Source organism: Podarcis cretensis, assembly GCF_951804945.1.
Source record: "Podarcis cretensis genome assembly, chromosome: 6".
Lineage (NCBI taxonomy): Eukaryota > Metazoa > Chordata > Lepidosauria > Squamata > Lacertidae > Podarcis > Podarcis cretensis.
The window spans coordinates 42,806,266-42,825,915 of NC_137175.1; the positions used below are offsets into that span (position 1 = coordinate 42,806,266).

The 19,650-nt window shown below is 42.6% G+C and overlaps 1 protein-coding gene across 5 annotated transcripts; it reads left to right on the plus strand.

Annotated features, from left to right (window-relative positions):
• The first annotated feature begins 56 nt into the window (after window positions 1-56).
• RBBP5 (RB binding protein 5, histone lysine methyltransferase complex subunit) lies at window positions 57-19,516 on the plus strand. 5 transcript variants are annotated; one of them, XM_079979438.1, is made up of 15 exons: window positions 57-269; window positions 2,740-2,765; window positions 3,114-3,286; window positions 4,878-5,018; window positions 6,073-6,235; window positions 7,378-7,487; window positions 7,928-8,047; window positions 9,482-9,635; window positions 9,738-9,809; window positions 10,262-10,379; window positions 12,096-12,165; window positions 12,821-13,050; window positions 14,183-14,260; window positions 17,602-17,678; window positions 17,969-19,516. In XM_079979438.1, the coding sequence occupies exons 1-14, from the start codon at window positions 251-253 to the stop codon at window positions 17,628-17,630; spliced, it is 1,503 nt and encodes a 500-aa protein (XP_079835564.1). In that variant the 5' UTR covers window positions 57-250; the 3' UTR covers window positions 17,631-17,678; window positions 17,969-19,516. The 5 variants fall into 5 exon arrangements, with proteins under 5 accessions (XP_079835564.1, XP_079835561.1, XP_079835562.1 ...); XM_079979435.1 differs by lacking the exon at window positions 17,602-17,678 and having other exon boundaries at window positions 14,183-14,377; XM_079979436.1 differs by lacking the exon at window positions 17,602-17,678 and having other exon boundaries at window positions 14,183-14,377; window positions 17,972-19,516.
• Window positions 19,517-19,650: the final 134 nt, after the last annotated feature.

Genomic DNA, 19,650 nt, shown 5'->3' on the forward strand with positions numbered 1-19,650 from the left:
CTGCCTGCTCCTGACGCCACTCAAACCGTTTGCCCCGAGACGCTGTTCGCCGCCGTCCCGAAGCGATGAAGGCGAGCGTCGAGGCCCGGAGTTTGGCGTGACTCGGAAGCCGGACCGGAGCCCTGCGCAACGAGTGGGCTGCGGTTGCGTCAGGCTGAGCCTTCAGCCGGGCCCCTCGGCTGGGTGTGCGCGAGGACCCCGGGGTCCTTGGTTCCGGAGCGGGATCGGACGGAGCGAGAAAGTGGCCAAGATGAATCTGGAACTGCTGGGTGCGTGGCTTTTTAAATGGTCGTGTCGAGCCCTCCTCGGTCCTTCCCTTTGGTGGGGCGGGAGGGGGCCGGGGCGGGGCGGGCGGCTGGGCTGCGCGAGGGGGCCGGGGCGCCTGGGACTTGGGAGAGGGCGAAGTGCCGGGGCACCCGACCCGGACCAGGGGCCGGAGGAGCGCTTGGGCTGGGGCGGCTCCTGGGAGAAGGTCCCCCTCCTCCCGCCGCTTGCACAAAACGCGGCTTAATAACTCTTGGCAGGGCGAGAGTGAAACCGACTGACACCTCTTTTAAGTTCGTCATCAGCTAACAAGTCAGGGGATGCAGCCCTGGGGGCTGGTTTAATGGCATGTAAATTGGTGGTCGCCCACCTTCCCTGCTCACCTCTTCCTCCTCCTCCTCCTCCTCCTCCTCCTCCACTGGCAGAAACTGCTTCCCTGAAGTCATGGCGGTGCTTGATTTCCTATGGCAGGTTTCTTTCCTCCTGCCTGCCCTGTTGCTAGGCCCTGTTGCTAACAAGCTGACAGTCCCGTTGCCATGGCAGCCATGCCAGTTTTGACCACTCGGTTTCTAGTTTCTTGGGACCAAAGAAGTTTCTTCAGGCTGCAGTATTTGTTCACACAGCCGTGAGTCAGCCCCACTGAACGTAGTGGTCGTTATTTCTAAGCAAGCATGTGTAGCATCGCACCATTTCTGTGTTTGTGCTGCCCAGCGTTTGGTTATGCGTCAAGGGTACACCCTAGGGATCACACATTTTTAACATGCGAGATAAGCGTTGCCCGTTCAGTGTGCTGAAACATTGTGATACCCCACATTCTCCCTGGAAGATCTGGTTCACTTTAAACCGTTTGCCATCCTGCTCAAAGGTTTCTCAGAATTTGATCAAAGCTTTTCCTAGGCATATTTACAGTCCAATCCTAACCAGTCTCACTGATTTCTAAACCTCTTTTCAGTTGGTGTATTCTCAGTAGGGAAGGGGAATAATTTAGGTTCTTTAGCTTTTGATTTAAGACCTAGGAAGGATCAAACTGACACCTGGTGCTACTGCCTGCTCCAAGGGAAAGAGGAAAGATCCACATGCAAAGTGCCCACATACAAAGGATGAATTTGCAAAATTATTGTATCTTAAGCAGAAACCATTGACATTTTGGAAAGGTATTTGCAGGGCAGCTGCCTCTTGATATTTATTCAAGTGGTCCATGACACATGCTACATGGGAAGACAAAAGAAAAAGCAGACCACTTGACAAAGTGGGGAATCATTGCATTAAGTGCTAGTTCAGGTCTGGGAAGCCTTTTGGGCTCATCATCTCTGCCTATTGGCCATACTTATTGGGGATTATGGGAATTGTAGTTCAGCAACATGTGGTGGGACCAAAGGTTCCCCACACCTGTCCTAGCTGACCAGCTCCTGAATAGGAGAAAAACTGAGAGTCAAAGTGGATGTGACATTAAATGCATTTTTGTAGTTAAGAAAGTTTTGAAAATGCAAATAGCATCAACTGTTGGGACATTAGGGCAACCACGGAGATGAATTTTAACCCTTTCCCCACCTTTTATTGTCCTGAGGATAATCCTGCCTCTAAAACCAGTATCTACATTGGGAAGAAATCCCTCATTTGCATCCCACGAATGGTAAGCCCACCCTCAGTTGATGTTATTTGCATTTTAAGAATTCTGCAAAGTGCAAAGATGCATTTTAACGTATGTAGTTTGACCATCAGTCTTGGGGTGTTTTTTGAAAAAATAATTTTATTAAATTTATTATCTTCCATTCATTTTCAACACATTTAGATGGCTCATAATTAATGCAATAAAATAACAGTAATTATAAAGCACCATAAAATATAGGCTAACACAAGTAGCCTAAAAACAATGTGAGCACCCCAGATCAAAACCCCCTATAAGCATGGCCTTACATATTTTTCTTCCACACTTCCCATATAAGTAGGATTAGAAGCAGAGCCCTTTCTTTCTGAAGATTATTACATCAAGGTAATACTGAGGTTATTCTTGCAGAGAGTTGTGATAATTTTGTAATGCTTGGCATTTGCATGTTTACATCAAATGTCATGCACTTACATTCTGCTCTATATTCTTATTTTATTGTTGTCTGTATAGCTGATTTGCGCCCACCTTGCCAAGTTAAGAATATTTTAGTTATCTGTGCTTTGTTGCTAGAACTACCTCCAGATTTTGAACTATGGGCCCACTTAGCACTCACCACTGATTTATAACCGTGGTGGGGAACCTGTGGCCTGCCTGATGTTACTGGACTATATAACTGTTCTCATCATAGATCATTCAGTGTGCTGGCTGGAGCTGATGAGAGTTAAGGGCCAATGCCTGACATTTGGAATCAAATTTCTCATTATAAACAGCATACTTTCATTTTAAAAAAATTGAAGTATTGTATAACACAAAGAATGTGGTACTGTATAACTTATTTCATTCTTTATGCTTCTGTTTTATTTCAGAATCATTTGGACAGAACTATCCAGAGGTAAATGTCTCCCTCACTCAAAGTTGACACATTCTATTCTAATGTTGTTTGGCTTGTGACTTGGTTTTATTATGTTTGAAGACGGGAAGCAGATGTTTGCTGAACTGCAATGTGGATATTTGGTGTATGTTAAAGTGCATCAGGAAAACATGTCTATCTGAAAACCAGCATCCCTTCAACTTCTGATTTTTAATCTCATGCATACTTTCCCTTCAGTGTCTAGGTGATCTCTCAAATAGCAGTGGCCTTACTTTGCCTGAGACATTTCAAAGGTGTGAAGCATACTGGCTATATAGCTTTGAAATGAAATTGGTTGACATTGATTTTTATACCTTTCATTGTTTTCAGGAAGCTGATGGCACACTGGACTGCATTAGTATGGCCCTTACTTGTACTTTTAACAGGTGGGGCACACTTCTAGCAGTAGGTTGTAATGATGGTCGGATTGTCATTTGGGACTTCTTGACAAGAGGCATAGCAAAAATCATAAGTGCTCATATCCACCCGGTCTGTTCTTTATGGTAAGAAATTTATTTCAATATGAGTTAAATATGATTTATTGATAGCATACTCTCAGCTTAAGTAAAAAAACACAGTGTGCATGTCATGTGTTCAGTATATCATTTTCACAAGTTGAAACTTACACAACTTGAATTCTGCATGAAGGTTACACTCCAAGAGCTAAAAAAGAAAGATGGTTTTTAAAGTCATCTCTTTGATAGTGAAAGCTGCTGCAGGGGAAAAAAATCAACGAAAGATCCAGCTACACAGATGATTCATGCCCCCCTCCCCACATGCATTCAGTATCTTTGGATCACAGCTATAGACTGAGAATCCGATTGCCTCTTAGATTCTTGCAAGGGGCTTTTGCTCGCCCAGTGGATCTTTTGATCTTTTCTTTGAATTGATGAGCTCCATTTTGTATCACAAACTACTTTTGAAATGCCCTTCAGTTTCAAAATCAGTTTAACTTGCAACATGGGATGCTGCTATCAAAGAAAAACAAGTCTAAATCCCTTTGAGCTCATGAAATTATCCTTTCTTTTGATCTTGGCTGCTTTGCATCCACCTGCTGGGAAAATGTGGAGTATAAGCTATAAATAAATAACTTCCCTTTTCCAGCACAGATAACTTTTTGAATTTGAACTTCATCATTCTAGAAATATTTTGCTTGTTACTTTTTATTGGATACTTCAGGATCTCATTGTTGGGTTTTTTAATAACATACAGTAGAAAAGACCCTCTCAGTGTTTTGCTGTATCAAGTGTTTCTGGGTTTTGTAGGCTTTTTACTGCAAAAGCCATAAAGTATTTTTTATTACAAATGCTTTGTTTCAAGATATTTTACAATCACCATTCGGCTCTGCTATAAATGCATTGGTATCTGAGTAAATTTAGCTTGAGTTGCAGTATAGAGCACTATTCACTTCAGTGTGGTTAAAATAATAGTCCCAAAAAGAGATACCGCATTTTTCGCTCCATAAGACACACTTTTTTCCTCTTAAAAGCCAAGGGAAAATGTCTGTGCGTCTTATGGAGCGAATGGAGCGAATGTGTGGTCCCTGGGGCTGGGGGGGGGGACCCGGGCTTCCCCCGCCAGCCCTGCAGTCACTCCCTGACCTGTTCTGGGGGCTGGGGTCGGGGGAAGCTCAGGGTTCCCCCGCCCCAGCCCCGCAGCTAAAAATGAAGCCAAGACAGTGAGTGGGATCCATCCCGCTCACTGTCTTGGCTTCTTTGCTCTTTGGGGCTGGGGGGGGGGGAACCCGGGCTTCCCCTGACAGCCCCAGAAGCTCTGGGAGAAGCGGACAGGCTGCACGCAGCCTGTCTGCTGCTCTTTGAGGCTGGGGGGGGGGGAAATAAGATTTTTTTCTTGACCCCCCCCCTAAAAACTACGAGCGCCTTATGGTCCGGTGCGCCTTATGGAGCAAAAAAAACGGCAATCTAACTGATCAGTTCTGTATACTGGCACCCCAGTTTAAATACATTTACTTGGATGTTCCTTTGATAGAACACTCTTTTAATTTAAAGCATTAAATTAGCTCTGACCATTTTAGATAATATATGTGGGGATAGCAACAAAACAATGGTTGCGATCTTGAACTTTCTCTTCCAGTTGGAGTCGAGATGGCCACAAATTGGTGAGTGCGTCAACTGATAATATGGTATCTCAGTGGGATGTTCTGACTGGTGATTGTGACCAGAGGTTTCGTTTCCCTTCTCCGATCCTGAAAGTCCAGTACCATCCCCGCGATCAGTAAGTAATACTAACAAAGACCTTTCCCTAGAGCAGTCTTTGGAAACTGAATGGTTTCTTGCCTACCGTATTCTAATCAAGATTATATTTCATCATTTGCTTTATTCAACACAGTTCTTTACTGTGGGCCATATTCAGCAAAATATGGGAGCCCGTGCAACAAATCCCACTAGCGCAACAGGGGTCCTACCTCCTACAACACAGCCCTCAAATCAATTTGGGGGGAGCAGTTGGGAGAACCCCCATAACAGTGTGCAGGGGGAGGAGAGGAGGGGCCCTTATGTTTGGCAATCAGGAATGCTTGTGCTGATCATCATCCCAGCGTGGTGCTGAATTCCTCCACTATGAGAGATTATCTGAAGCTTTGTTCCTGGAAGTCATCAATATGCTGGTGATAGTTCAATAGCAGTCCTCAGAAGTGGCCCCTCCATGCATCTAGCCAACCCATGAAGAGGGGTACCAGGATCCTGCCATGCAGCCTGAGACCACTGACTGCTCACCTCCCACGCCCACTTCCTGACATCTGGCACTGAGGGGGTCTTTGCACAGATAGTTGTATATGCCGAGACTCTTAATCCTAGTGGGTGGCCATCTTTATGGCCCAATTCAATATGCTGCTACTTGTTTTAAAGCATGACTGCCATGTGATTGAAGAATAGTAGCCATGTAATAGATTAAATCTGCATTAATTTGCATTTGTGGAAAACCACTATAATTCTAAAGAAAAAGATGCAGACACCTCATGCAAGAAAGGGCTCTGCCAAGCTTCTGCTTTCTATCTGCAGTGTCTTGTCTGCATCCCTAAGCCTTTTGCCTGGAGGGCTTTCCCTGCCTTGATCCCATCCTCTTCATCTCTGTGTTCTCTCTTTTTTCTTGTCCTCACTGATCTCTAGCTCTGAAACCTCTGCTTTCAGACATACACAAAGTTCCTGCATCCTTAGAAACCTCCTTTTAGCCCACCCCTTTTTCCCCTGTTCCAAAAGAGACACCAGGTAAGAAAATAGAAAATTTGAAAATTTCTTTTTTTGTTTCTTGTTGGTTTCTATTTGTTTAGAAACAGGGTGTTGGTATGTCCAATGAAGTCTGCACCTGTCATGCTAACATTGTCTGATTCAAAACATGTTGTCCTACCAGTGGATGATGATTCTGATCTGAATGTGGTGGCTTCTTTTGACCGGCGAGGGGAATATATCTACACGGGGAATGCTAAAGGGAAGGTGAGAACTCACTGAACTAATATTTGGTGGGTAGCGGGTTCAGTTATCTGATTTGTATGACTCGCCTTAGAAGTGTTGTAAATAGAAGAAATGGGCTTCCCTTTATTGCTGTCTTGGTGTGTTCTCTCTCTCTCTCTCTCTCTCTCTCTCTCTCTCTCCCTCTCCCTCTCCCTCTCCCTCTCGCTCCCACTCCGTCTCCGTCTCCGTCTCCGTCTCCGTCTCTCTCTCTCTCTCTCTCTCTCTCTCTCAGCTCAAAATATTCCAGGAATATCATGATTCTAAGCAAAATTTATTTCAGCTTTGATGAAGCAGCTGGGTACACATGATCTAAAATAGACTATGCAGAAAAAAATTATCTTATTCGGAAATGAAAGGTTGTTAACATGTGAGGGTCACAGACAACTGCACCATAGGGCCTTGACTATAGTTTGTGTATGCCACATTCAACCCATTAATGGATGTGAGAAGATTACACACACACACACACACACACCTTGGCACCCTTTTGTACATCACCATTGCTTGATCTACATTATTGACATTCTTCCCTACCAGTTCTAGCTGTGTATGCAGTTGTTGGCTTCTTTACATTTCTAATGAAAGCTTATATTTTTTTAATGAAGAATTCAGCTTAGGTGGTCTGACATATCTGCTGTGAACTGAATCAGATACTAACTCTGTGTAACTTCATAACATTCCCTATTTAAATAAACAGCCCAAATGCTTTGAAATTCCCCACCCCGCACCAGTCTGTGTCAAAGAAACCTTCAGAATTTAACAATGTCATCATGGGACTTTTTCTTTTGGACAGATCCCATTTTAGAGAATGAATTGCATGCAGTTGCTGCACAGAGATTGTCTACTCTAATTCCATACCTGCTCCATTGGATTTCACTGTCTTAAATTGATGGTGTTGCTGGTGTTGAACTTGCCACTAACCTCTCCTTTTTATTGATGAGAGAGGAAGACATGGTTCCTTGCTTAGTTGTCTCATAAATCACTGACAGGACTGACTTTTAATAGCACACTTTGATGTCTGTGCAGACTTTTATTGCCTTTCCTTATGAACTCTAAATAGGAAGTGTATGTGGTGAAAAGGTCACAGTAAAAGTTACCTGATTTATTTTTACTTACGTTGTTAGATCTTGGTCTTAAAGACAGACACTCAGGACCTTGTTGCTTCCTTCAGAGTAACTACAGGAACCAGCAATACTACAGCTATTAAATCTATAGAGTTTGCTCGAAAAGGAAGGTGAGTTGAAGACTTTGTCTCTGTTTACAGTTTCATACATGGAGAGTTGCTGTTCAAATAACATTGTCCTTGGGAAGGCCTAAAGGAGGTATTTGGTTGTACCTTTGGTCTTAGTTTGTACTTGATTAACTTGCCAGTGCTTGTGCTTGTAGGGGTAAGAGTTTCATTACTTTTTAGTCTGACTGGTGATTTAGTTTTAATTATTTTACAGTATAGTGATATTGCTATATTGGATGCTTTTAATTAGCTCTTATTTATATCACCTAGAGGCTTGGGTGGAAGTGTAACAAATAAATTCAACAAAGTATTAATAATAATACTAGGATCCTGGTCTATGGGTTTATCCTATTTCTTATATAACCTGCTGGAGCACAGTGGCTCAGCAGTATATTTGGAATGAATGGTATTACAGCGTTTTGTATCTCCTTCCCCTCCCTTAGTTGCTTTCTAATAAATACTGCTGATCGCATAATCAGAGTCTATGACGGTCGGGAAATCTTGACTTGTGGTAGAGATGGAGAACCAGAGCCAATGCAAAAGCTGCAGGACTTGGTGAACAGGTAGGAATTATCTGTCTTGAGTCAAGGGCATGTGCTTTTCAGTATTCAAAGGCCCCACTGCTACTTTGTCCTCTGGTATTACTTCATTTCTCAGAGCTTGAAAAACAAGCATTCTACCCCCTAAAGACCTTGAGTGCTGTTGTTCCAAAGGAACTAGGTCCAGATTGCCTGCTTCCTGGCTCTCAGAGCCCTTTCTTCTGCAGTAAAGCAGGATCCCCTTTCTACATTGTGCAGCTCTGTCCACAATTACTTTTTGAATATGGGTGAGTGGGGGTGGAATGAGTCTTCTGTAATCCAAAAAATAGGCTGTATTTTTTTTACTTAAATTCAAAATACAATCTCTAACATAGCATCATGTAGCGTAAAGAGAAGCCTGAGATTCATAGACAGGGCAGTGTTTGGATTAATTGCTGCCTTTACTACATTTATAAAACATCTTTCTGCCGGTGCACTCAAGGCAGTTAAAAGTTTTAAATCTTCATTATTGATATTTTTTCTTCTAGTTGTTAAGCACTTCATAAACAAGTTTTCTAGCCATTGTACAAGTTGGTTTAAAACATAATTATATTGTAAAACCTGCAGTCAATCTTAAATTTCCAACCCAGGATGAACCCCAAATGCAAAAAGCCAACACAATAAAATGCAACACAGATCACAGGAGCTTAAAACAGCCATCAGTTAGCAGATCTAAAACTACTAAGACGCACTACAGTTAAAGCCTTCAAATGCCCTGCAGAACAGAAAACTCATAGTCTGGGAAGAGGAAACTAAGATAGTCATGGCCAGTCGTCTGAGGGTGGGGGCAACGGGGTGGGCATGTGGCATTTGGCATTTGGGGGTGTTTTGCAATCTCACCTTTCCCTCTGATGCAGCTAGGTTGTTTGGCTGCTAATGAAGATAGAACTGGTTTTTGCTAGGCTGGTGGAGGCAGGGGCTCATCTCGATGCTCCCTTTGAAGCAGCCAGATGGAATGATGCGAGTTGTTGACAGTTCCTTGCTTAGCTGCCAGCCAGGTCCTTCTCACAGTTTTTAAGTCACTCCTCTGCACCAGCTACTGTCCTATTCTTATATTTTTCTATAAGTTCACATCAGTTCTGGTTGCTTACAAAAGCGACCGAACACAGCATCAAAGTCTGCAACAACGCAATAGCAAGGCAAGTGAAGCAACTGCAATCTTCACATAGTTTTTCAAGCTTTCTTATTTTCTTCTAGATTTGTTGGCGTGCGACTTAAGATCAAAGAAGTTATTATGGGGAAACGTATCCTGACTTGACCGATTTGTATAACTTGCATTGCATAATTTGCTATTTGCAGTTTCAGAGAAGCCCACTTCCAGCTATGCATAATCATCTTTTGACAATTGCAATTCTTTTGAACCCTTGCTTTTTCCTAGTGTACACTTGAACAAGGTTCTGTTAATTGCTATTTCTGCAGGACGCCTTGGAAGAAATGCTGTTTCTCTGGCGATGGGGAGTACATTGTTGCAGGGTCAGCACGTCAGCATGCTTTGTACATCTGGGAGAAGAGCATTGGGAACTTAGTGAAAATCCTCCATGGCACAAGGGGAGAGCTGTTGCTAGATGTGGCAGTAAGTACTGCATTGTCTCCTTCTAACAGGATTCACGGCATTGGGCCAGACTGTATTTTAAAAAATGTACCACTTTTCTTCCCTCTTTCTGGTATAATCTAGTGGCATCCTGTCCGACCTATCATCGCTTCTATTTCCAGTGGTGTAGTATCCATATGGGCTCAAAATCAAGTGGTAAGTAGTACTGATGCATTTTCTTCCATTTCTACACTTTAATTTCCCTGGATGAGCCTTATTTCATTGGTCATTCTGGTTTTATTTTTTTGCCATTATTTGCATAAGCTTTTACACTGCAGGACCAACATCTTTCTAAAAATACTCACCAGAGAGAATCAAATAATTTCAAAACTGATAAAAAACTGTTTGTAGCCAGAGGGTTGCAAGAATGATTTTCACTGAGGAGAGAAGAAAAATGGGAAGAGATGAAAGAGATCCTGATTTCACGTTACGTAAAACAAGTAACTAGCCCTCTTGTTTAGTAGGCCTTGTGACTCTGTATCTCAAAGAAGGACTGGTCCTATGATGTCGCACATGGTTTGTGGCACTTTGGTGCATAGCTAGGGTGTGATTATATAGCTGCTGTACCAGGGCACGAGCATAAAATGTTCTTTGGATTTGTGGCTTAGGAAAACTGGAGTGCCTTTGCACCTGATTTTAAGGAACTGGATGAAAATGTAGAATATGAAGAACGAGAGTCTGAGTTTGACATAGAAGATGAAGATAAGAGCGAGCCAGAGCAGACAGGTAAAGAATGCATTGACTGAAATTGCCCAGTGTAAAAGTATATGGACTGTGTATAGCTTTGCATCCTTATTGTGTAGCATCAGCCCAGGTTACCCCCTTCCTCTGCCCCCAGAATTGGAGCTGCAAGCAATCTTTACCTCTTGGAGCACATCATGGTACAAGATTATACTGAGATACAAAAAGCACCTCAGTATTATTCTCTCAAACATCATCCCCTGTGTGTGAATGGAGAGTAAAAAACGCAATAATCAGTGATGCCCTTTCTGGGTCTGTTGATATACCGTAATATAAGCAACACTTTCTCCCCAAATTCCGACCATGAAAAGTTTAAATGTGGCTTATATTCACAACCGTACAGTATGCAGCCAGGAGCATGGGGCAAACAGCGCCAGGAGTGTGGCAAAACGGCACCTGCCCCATGCATAGTCCCATGTCCTCTCCACCAAAGCCGGAAAGGGAAAGAGCGATGAAGGGGAAAGGCCACTGGCAACGCAGTAAGGCTCCCCCCCCCCCCCAGTATGCAGCCAGGAGCAGCGAGGAAGGGAGCGGCTTATATTCGGGTATTTTTTCTTTTTTTCTTTCCCTCCCCCCCCTCCAATTTTAAAGGTGTGGCTTATATTCGGGTGTGGCTTATATTCAGGCTAATATGGTATTAGTATTTTTTTGTATTCAAGGTGTGAGATACAAATTTAACAGTTCTTCTGATTTAACACAGTTTGAGCCTTTGAATCTATAGGCCACATATCAAGACCCATTTCATGGCCCGTCTAGTATAAGCGTTAGCAAACTGTTTCTAGTTTTTGCCGCTACTACTCCTTATTCTGTGCTGTTTTGGGATCCCAGGTTAGTTATTCCAGTACCCAAACTACCCACTAGGTAACTTTCATTTAGTTTTGTTTCCAGAGAATGCCTTTGCATCTAGGAAGGCTGAGCACCCTAGACTCCCTTTCCAGTGGTGCTGATGAGTCTTCCATTACTGATGCTTATATTGTCTTCAGTCCTTACTTCCTATACTTGTGGGTTCTTGCAGTCCAAGGTTCTTGTCTTCTGTTCTTCCCTAGTTATCTGTTGCGTTTTTCAGCCAATCAAGAATTCTTGTTCCGATTCTTTACTTACATACTTCTAGTAGCCATCTGTTTGATGTCTTCAGAGAGTTGTTATCCTACTGATCAAGGTTCTGTGGGCATTTAAAACTACCGCTGGTGCTTAATGGCTTGTTCACTGACAGCTGATTTAGCTGCAATCTGTTTAACACAAACTGCAGTCCTGCAGAATTTAAGCAGGTACTTCCTAGTATTTGGGAAAAGGGGACATGATTACTGAAGTCGGTGCAAAGGCTCACATTCCACTTAATTTTCACCTTTGCAAGATTTATGTTTTAACAATGTACCTAGGCAAACAAGCTTCAGTTATGAAATGTCATAGCTGTTGCTAGGGAAACAAGGTTGAATGTAAGGCAATAAAAGCACAGATTTGTGGTGGTGCCAAACAAGGTAAGTATACAGCAGGATTTTTTTAAAGAAGTCTGGAGAAGAAAAGAGGCTCACTTCCCATTGCCATATTTTTCCATTGCCAATTATTTTGTAAGAAGTTAGGCATCAGAACAGCATGAGTTTAATTTTGTGACATAGGGCTTATTTAGGCATTAGATGAAGCTTGGCAATGAGACCTCTCTGTTGCTGCCAACTTGTGATTTAGAATTTCTTTGGTTATCAGGTGCTGATGCTGCGGAGGATGAGGAAGTGGACGTCACCAGTGTAGATCCCATTGCTGCTTTTTGTAGCAGGTGAATGTGGCAGCGGCGAGGGTGTTGAAAGACTGCACACAATAAATATTTGCTGATCACTAAAAAGATAGTTCACTAGGACTATCAACTAATTAAAGAAATCTTAGTTACCGTATTTTTCGCCCTATAGGATGCACTTTTTCCCCTCCAAAAATGAAGGGGAAATCTGTATGTGTCCTATGGGGCGAATGCAGGCTTTCGCTGAAGCTTGGAGAGCGAGAGGGGTCGGTGCGCTGAAGAGTTGCTTAGAAGTGCTCCCGGTTCTTCCTTTACAACTCAGCTTGAATTCAAACCAGGCTGCAAAGGAAGAACGGGGAGGACATTTCAGATTCTACCTTTGGAGTTGAATCACCTGGCCTCCATATGATTTACAGGTGAGCAGCCCCACCCACCAGTCAAAATGACCTGTAGGAGAAGTTCTGCATCTAGTGTGGCCAAAGGCCAGGGATAATGGGGGTCATAGTTAGCAAAATCTGAAGGGCCATGGGTTAGCCATTCCTGCTGTAGAGTGTGTCTGAATGGCTAATTTTGGAGGTCACTATAGCTCTTGTTCTGGATAAGAACACAAGAACAAAATTGTGTTTGTGTGTGTTTTTTCAATCCTGTAGCATGGGTTTTGTGTGTTTAATGGGAAAAAATACAATTTCCTTGGCAGCGATGAAGAATTGGAAGACTCCAAAGCTTTGTTATACTTGCCTATTGCTCCTGAAGTGGAAGACCCAGAGGAAAACCCTTATGGTCCTCCACCAGATGCAGTGCAGACCGCCTTACCTGATGAAGGAATAGGCTCTGAGAAGAAGAGGCAGTCTTTGTCTGATGGACCTCAGCCACCAAAGAAGAAACCTAAAACAACCAACATAGAACTGCAGGGAGTACCCAATGATGGTGAGGGAGAGTTGCTATCATTGCTGCTGTCCAATATCTTCGCAACTTCAGATTATATTAGAACTTAGCAAAAATGGCTGTGAGTGGTAAATAAGTCCTTTCTCAGCTTGTGCCATTACAATTGACAGGACAATTAAACTGCTAGATAAGCTAGGGTTGCCATATTTCATAAGTGAAGTGGACACAAAAGTTGTTGAGTTTTTTTAGAGTTTTGCCCTAAGTTGTTGAGCTTTGCAAAATCTTGAAAAAGAATGAAGTTGTTGAACTATTTTTAAGGGAATTCAGCAAAATCTAGACTTCCAACATGGGTTTGCCATGCGTCCAGATCTTCCTGGACATTTCCGCAATTTCCACCTGGACACTGCTTCCAACAGCCACTATATCCAGGAAAATCGAGGCGTATGGCAATCCTAATTTAAGCAAGTAAGATCCCTATGTTTCTTGTCCTCTTATATCTCATTATCTTACTTACTTGGGGCTAACAGTACTAAATCTTTCCTCACGTGCTTAGATTTTTTTGTCGGGCTACACTCCTCAGTGGGGAGGCATTCCTCCTATCTGTGACCACTGAATGGAAATTATGGTCAATTAGCTCAAGTACTTGTTTAGTAACCTGTGGTGTTATACATTTCCTCTAAAGCACCTGGACCAGGTGCTGTCTTGACCTGAGTAGACCAGTTTATTCTTCGGTTCTATACAACAAACTGCTGGCAAACTCAACTTAATTCTAACTTCTGGCTCATCCTACTGTCCTAAAATGATCCAGAACCTGACAGTAAGAGCTGTTCGACAGTGGAATTTGCTGCCAAGGAGTGTGGTGGAGTCTCCTTCTTTGGAGGTCTTTAAGCAGAGGCTTGACAACCATATGTCAGGAGTGCTCTGGTGGTGTTTCCTGCTTGACAGGGGGTTGGACTCGATGGCCCTTGTGGTCTCTTCCAATTCTATGATTCTATGATTCTAAGAACCGCTGCTCTCCCTTTCTTATTTCTAAAAAAAGAGAAAAATGCCATAAGTCCCCTTTCTTGTGGTATGGCATGAGCCTTCAGAGATCTGCAGAGTACACAGGGCAAGTAAATGCACTGTAAACTGAAAAGATGTACTTCCTGTTCCAAACCTGCCTCTTCCTTCGCAGAAGTCCATCCGCTTCTGGGTGTGAAAGGAGATGGTAAATCCAAGAAGAAGCAAGCAGGCAGGCCTAAAGGATCAAAAGGTAAAGAGAAAGATTCTCCATTTAAACCGAAACTCTACAAAGGGGACAGAGGTTCTTTACCTCTGGAAGGAGCAGCGAAGGGTAAAGTGCAGGCGGAGCTGGGACAGCCTTTGCCAGGTAAGGACCCAGCGTGAGCGTCTGCTTGCTTGGTGACCTTGCTTCGTACAGACATGGCATAGCCTTAGCACTTTAGCTCCCCAAACGGCATTTGCTTGCTAAGTGTTTTAGCTGCTCTGCTTTCAAGGACAGACAAAATTTTGCTTCTTGGAACAGGATGGTTGCCCTTGTTGCCGCAAATAACAATAGGCACCCACAACTTGTAGGCACGGCAAGTAAATAATGCGAAGGCTGAGAAAATTAAGACGTGTCATACAGAAATGGCATCAAGCCATTAATTTGCGGGTTCTCCTCCTTGGAGTGCGCATCATTGGCGCCACACAACCCAAATTTGCTAGTCGTGAAGGCTGTTTTGGAGTCCAAAGCAGAGATAAAAAATGATGGGGAGCATGCAGAGCTAAAATATTGTTGCATGACACTCTTGTGAAATATCTGATGCTGCAAAAAAAGAAAAGATTAAAGGGGAAAAGGGAATAGCTACCCCACAGTAGCATTTCTGGTGACTGTGGTTGAGTTTCATTGCCTGTGAAAATTTAGTGATGTGTCCATATTATGGATCCATGCTCTGGACAGTTGCTTGCTCGTTGGAAGGTTGCTGCCAAGAGTTTTAAAACTGGCTCTATGTATTTTATCTAAGCAAGTTCAATAATACTGGCAGTAAGTTGAATGCGAGAGTTCTGCATACCATTACTTCAGTGCTATGCAGGTGGTCAATGCCCATATTTTACTCCTCTAATTGTGTGTAAATTTGGGAAAGCTGCTTTCTGCCCAGTTTGACAAAGTTCAAGGAGGCAGGAGAAAGTGGGTTTTGCAAGGAACAGGAAGTGACTTTTGATCATATTTTATATAAAAATTGTTACACGTAATAGGGATTCAGATGTGATATGTATGTGCAAAATTTTGTATGTCCTTGAAGTTCAGCAGCTATTGCTGTGATTTTTTTTTTTTTATAATCTCCAGAACAGCTATTTTTTAACCATTTCTTTCCCTCACTGCTGGTCCTGTGTTACCCAGCTTGCTCATTGTCCTTCCTGCTCTGCTCCTGTTAAGTTGCTTTTGTAGTATTAATAAATTCATTGAGTTATTGCTTACAAGTGATGCAATGAACGAAATGTGGCAGCTTTCCAAAGCAGAAATCTGTTTGCTTTGTTGTTTTCCTGCTAACTTATGTTTGTTCTGTAGCTTCTCAACAAAACTGTTTTAGTAAGTACTCAGTGGGACAACTTCTTGTAAGACATCCCCCCCCCCGCCGCCGCCAAAAGGTACCCTTGAAGTTTTGCAGAAATGAGATTGAGATCAAATGGCACCATGCTACACATTTTCTGAAATCTTAAACTATAGTAGGTATATGCAGGAGAGCCACCATGTTAAAAAGTATGGGTGGTATCTGACTAAATCATACTTGAAACAGGCCCATCAAAATGAATGGGCAAGTTAACATTTGCCAGCTTAAGTCCATAGATTTCCATGAGTCTTCTCTGAAGAAGTCAGATACCATCCATTCATTGTTCATGTTTTTGACAATGCAAACATATTACTTGGACAGAGCAGAGTTAGCGGCCAAATCCTTAAAAAAAAAAACCAAACACAATTTTCTAGATATGTTTAGAAGTTTGCAACTATGAAGTCTTTGTGACTTTATTTGGGGAGTGTTACAGAACCATGCAAGCTGATGCAGGAATAGATGCTTGCCTATGAGAGGAGGCAAGAAACCAAGTTAACGGGATGCCTGGTCCAGAAGAACAGTATTTCATCCTTCCTCCTGGTGTGGGCTTACAGTCAAATTGGTGCTTTGGGCTATCCTCTGTTAGACTCAGATGCAACTCCTGCATTCAGAAATGTTGACACACTCAAGGCGTGAACTGTAGAGTAGGTGCTCTGCTTTTCACAGTCAAGCTCTGGCCTGTTTTTTGTTGTTAATTAAAAATGCTTAGGAAAATGCTTGTCTTGTCTTCAACAACCTTCTGGGGGAAAATAGGAAGCTACCTTACAGTGCATCAAACCCTTAGTCCTAGCTCAGCATTGTACTTCCTGACTGGCAGTGGCTGTCCAGGATATTAAGCAGAAGTCCTTTGCAGCCCAACCATGGATTAAACCCGTGGCTTTTTGCAAGGAAAGCTTGTGATCTACCACTGAGTGGTGGTTTTTCACCTATGCAACATGCTTTTCCTTAAGTATAATATTTTGAAGCAGGGGTAGCAAACTGGCATCCCACAGGCCTCTGAAATATCTCTCTCTGACTTCCAATAAGCTGTACCAGATTTGAATGAAGGTATGTTTTTCTTTTAAAAAAAGGTTGAAGAAAATACTATTTTAAAAACTGTAAGGGAGAAAGAGATCCCTTATTTTAATACTACATGATCCAAACATAGTCCTTACTGCTAGGTGGCTGCTTTATTATAGAGTCGTGGCATCCCTACATGGGGTTGAGTTTTGTGGCAAAAATATGCTTCCTCCTTTGGACCATTGCTGGGAGAGTGGCTGTCAAGAGGTCATTTGTTTCATTTGCTGGTGTTCAGTCAAGACAGTCAGACATAAAAATCTTGATACAGAATGCCTCATCCGCTGACACCCACCTTATTATTAAGTAAAATGTGCCAGAAAAAGTTCCTTATGGAACTTTCCTGCTTTAGGATTTAAAAGGGTTTATTTAAGTTCATTCTGTTGGTTTGTGTGGGAAGCCTTGCAGTCCAAGCCACTAAGCATTTCAGGCATTAGTGTTTGAGGTTCCATTTTGAATTCCAGGCTCCATCTTGGAGTAGACACAAAATGCCTCCTCGTGGCTCATCCCAAACCTAATGATTTTAATCACTCAGAAGTGCCATCTACTCCCAGGAGGGATTGAGCTATTAGGCATCTCCCTGACTTACTGCTCTATTCCTATTGAGGTTCAAAGCCTTCTTAAACTCAGGTGCCATGCAGCATATTTATATACAACTATCTTGATTCAGGAAAAGATATAACTGTAAACATGGCTTTATCATTGGTATGTACTTGTAAGTAGCCATATCAAGACTCCATTGTTCAAAAGCACATTTCAACTTGTGCTTTTTAGTCTCTGGAAAATTTGAGCTCAGAAAAGGACTGAACACTGTGCTGCTTCCTTGCCTTGCACAGAGCACAGATAATAAATTGATACCGAACTGTAATCATCGCACAGCTCCTGCCTCAAGTGCCTGCCTGCTGTACACATCCTCAATAATCCCTTCCCTTTTCCCAGGCAGAGTTCACAGACAGCAAGTGTGCTTACTAGCTACAACACAAGTCTGTACAACTTCCTTATTCCCTATACTTAAACCAGGTAAACTTGCAGAAATCCCAGTGGCAGGGAATTACTGAGTTTCTCAAAGATCTTACCCAGTTCTGACATCCCTTTTTTAAAAACCTTTTTAAAGACTTCTAATCAAAAGCAGAGAAATGAAGCATCATAACATGTTGGACAAAAGCTTCCCCTTTAACCTGTCTGCATCATTTGGGAGTGGTCTTGTACAATCCAGCTTCTGGTGCTGCAGGTATCTGTGAGAGTCCTTTTAAAAATGTTGTTTTTTAATATTCAAAAATATTTGATTTTTGGTTTGGTGTTTCTTTTAGCAGGTGGTGGTATTTCAGAGCTATTATGAAGACTTCCCAACCTTCCTCACCTTTCCTTATTCAGTCAGATAATGGACTGACTTTAAGCTACTATGGTCAGGACAAGTGACCTGGCTACCTATGGATACAGGGGACATTAAAAAAAGAAGAAAATGCAAATTATGGAAGAGGAAAATGCTTTCCCCCAATCCTCTCTTCCTGCTAACAGTGAACAAACTGTTGACTCTCAGGAAAGAAGATTTGTAGAGAACCTGATGGAAAGGAACTGCTTTTTGCTGGTTAGTCTGCATTTGCTCCCCAAAGTACAATGAAGTCTGTCACAGGACGGGAAGACCTGCTTGCCCCCAAGTTTAAGGTCTTTTAGTTTCTGTTGCATCATTCAGCTCTCAAGAGGATGATTGTCGTGTCTCCATGAAGACCCATCATGCTGCTGTGGATCCCAGCACATTCCTATTTCAGTGTTGCTAGTTTAAGCAAACTACTCTTTGCACCATTATTTCCTCTGCGTTATTCACACTGGTTTGCATTGACTTGGTAGACATGCTTTTTAAGTACCCTTTATACAGCAAGACAACTTCCCTTACAAGTTGCCTGCTTTTGCAGGTTTGGAACAGACATTTGGAATCCAAATGACTCCAAAGAGGTTTATAACTGATTGGATACTGATTGCAAGAACCAGGGAGGGCAGAGTGGACGTATGTCTAGAGAGAAAGAAGAGGGTTGGGATGATGTTGGGCCAAAATATGAGTGGCACACGTCTCGGCATGTTTCCATGCTGGACTTCTACAGCTCAAGAGACGCTCGTTTTCCCTCCACTTGAGGATGTGCCAGGCAAATGCGTATCTCCCTGGGAATGTTTAGATGAATCTGCACACAAGACATGGGAATATACTGCTTAAGTCATTTATGTTTCTGCTTTGTGTGCTATCCTAAGCCATCCAGAGATTTCCGTTTTTGGCTGGGCCTGCATTAGAAAAGGTTGCATCCTTCATTTTCATTTCTTGCCATTGCAGTTGTTTATCCAAAGTCTTATCAGTCTCCTAAATCAGGTGATTTATTTCCCCCCGCCTCCCCAATCTCCAGAATATACATGAGCATCTTGCAGGAGGTTCAATTGGCCCATGGGATGCATTGGGAAATGCAGAGATAAAACTTGCAAACTAACTTCAAAAATATTGATTTGAAGTCCCATATATTGTACTGTATGATATAATTTATGCCATTCCCAACCACCAGGTGTTCTGTGCAGCTTTCTGCTGTATAATCCTACTACTTTCAACCTGCCAGTCCATCCAAAGAGGGGAAGGCTGCTTGGGTAGCAATCACTGCTCTGCATAATATGGTGTCCTGGACTCCAACCAGCTTTTGCAGGTTTCTCTTCTTCAGTGTCCATCGCTTAGTTTTCTTTCAGGCTTGCTTTAATTATTTTGATATTCCTGTAGCTTGTACAAAACCTGCCAGATAGTGTGATTGGTTGCTAGTTATTCATAAAGTACTGCTGTGATGGTAGCATTTGTGTTTGTAAATAAAGAAGTATGTTTTATTAAACCACATGAATCATGTTTTTCCCTTCTCTCTCCACTCCACCCCACCCCACCCATTTTTGTGTGTGGAGAGCAGGTCTTTTAGGAACTTCCATGACCCAGATTTTATTTCAGCTAGTAATAAATTTATCACCTGCC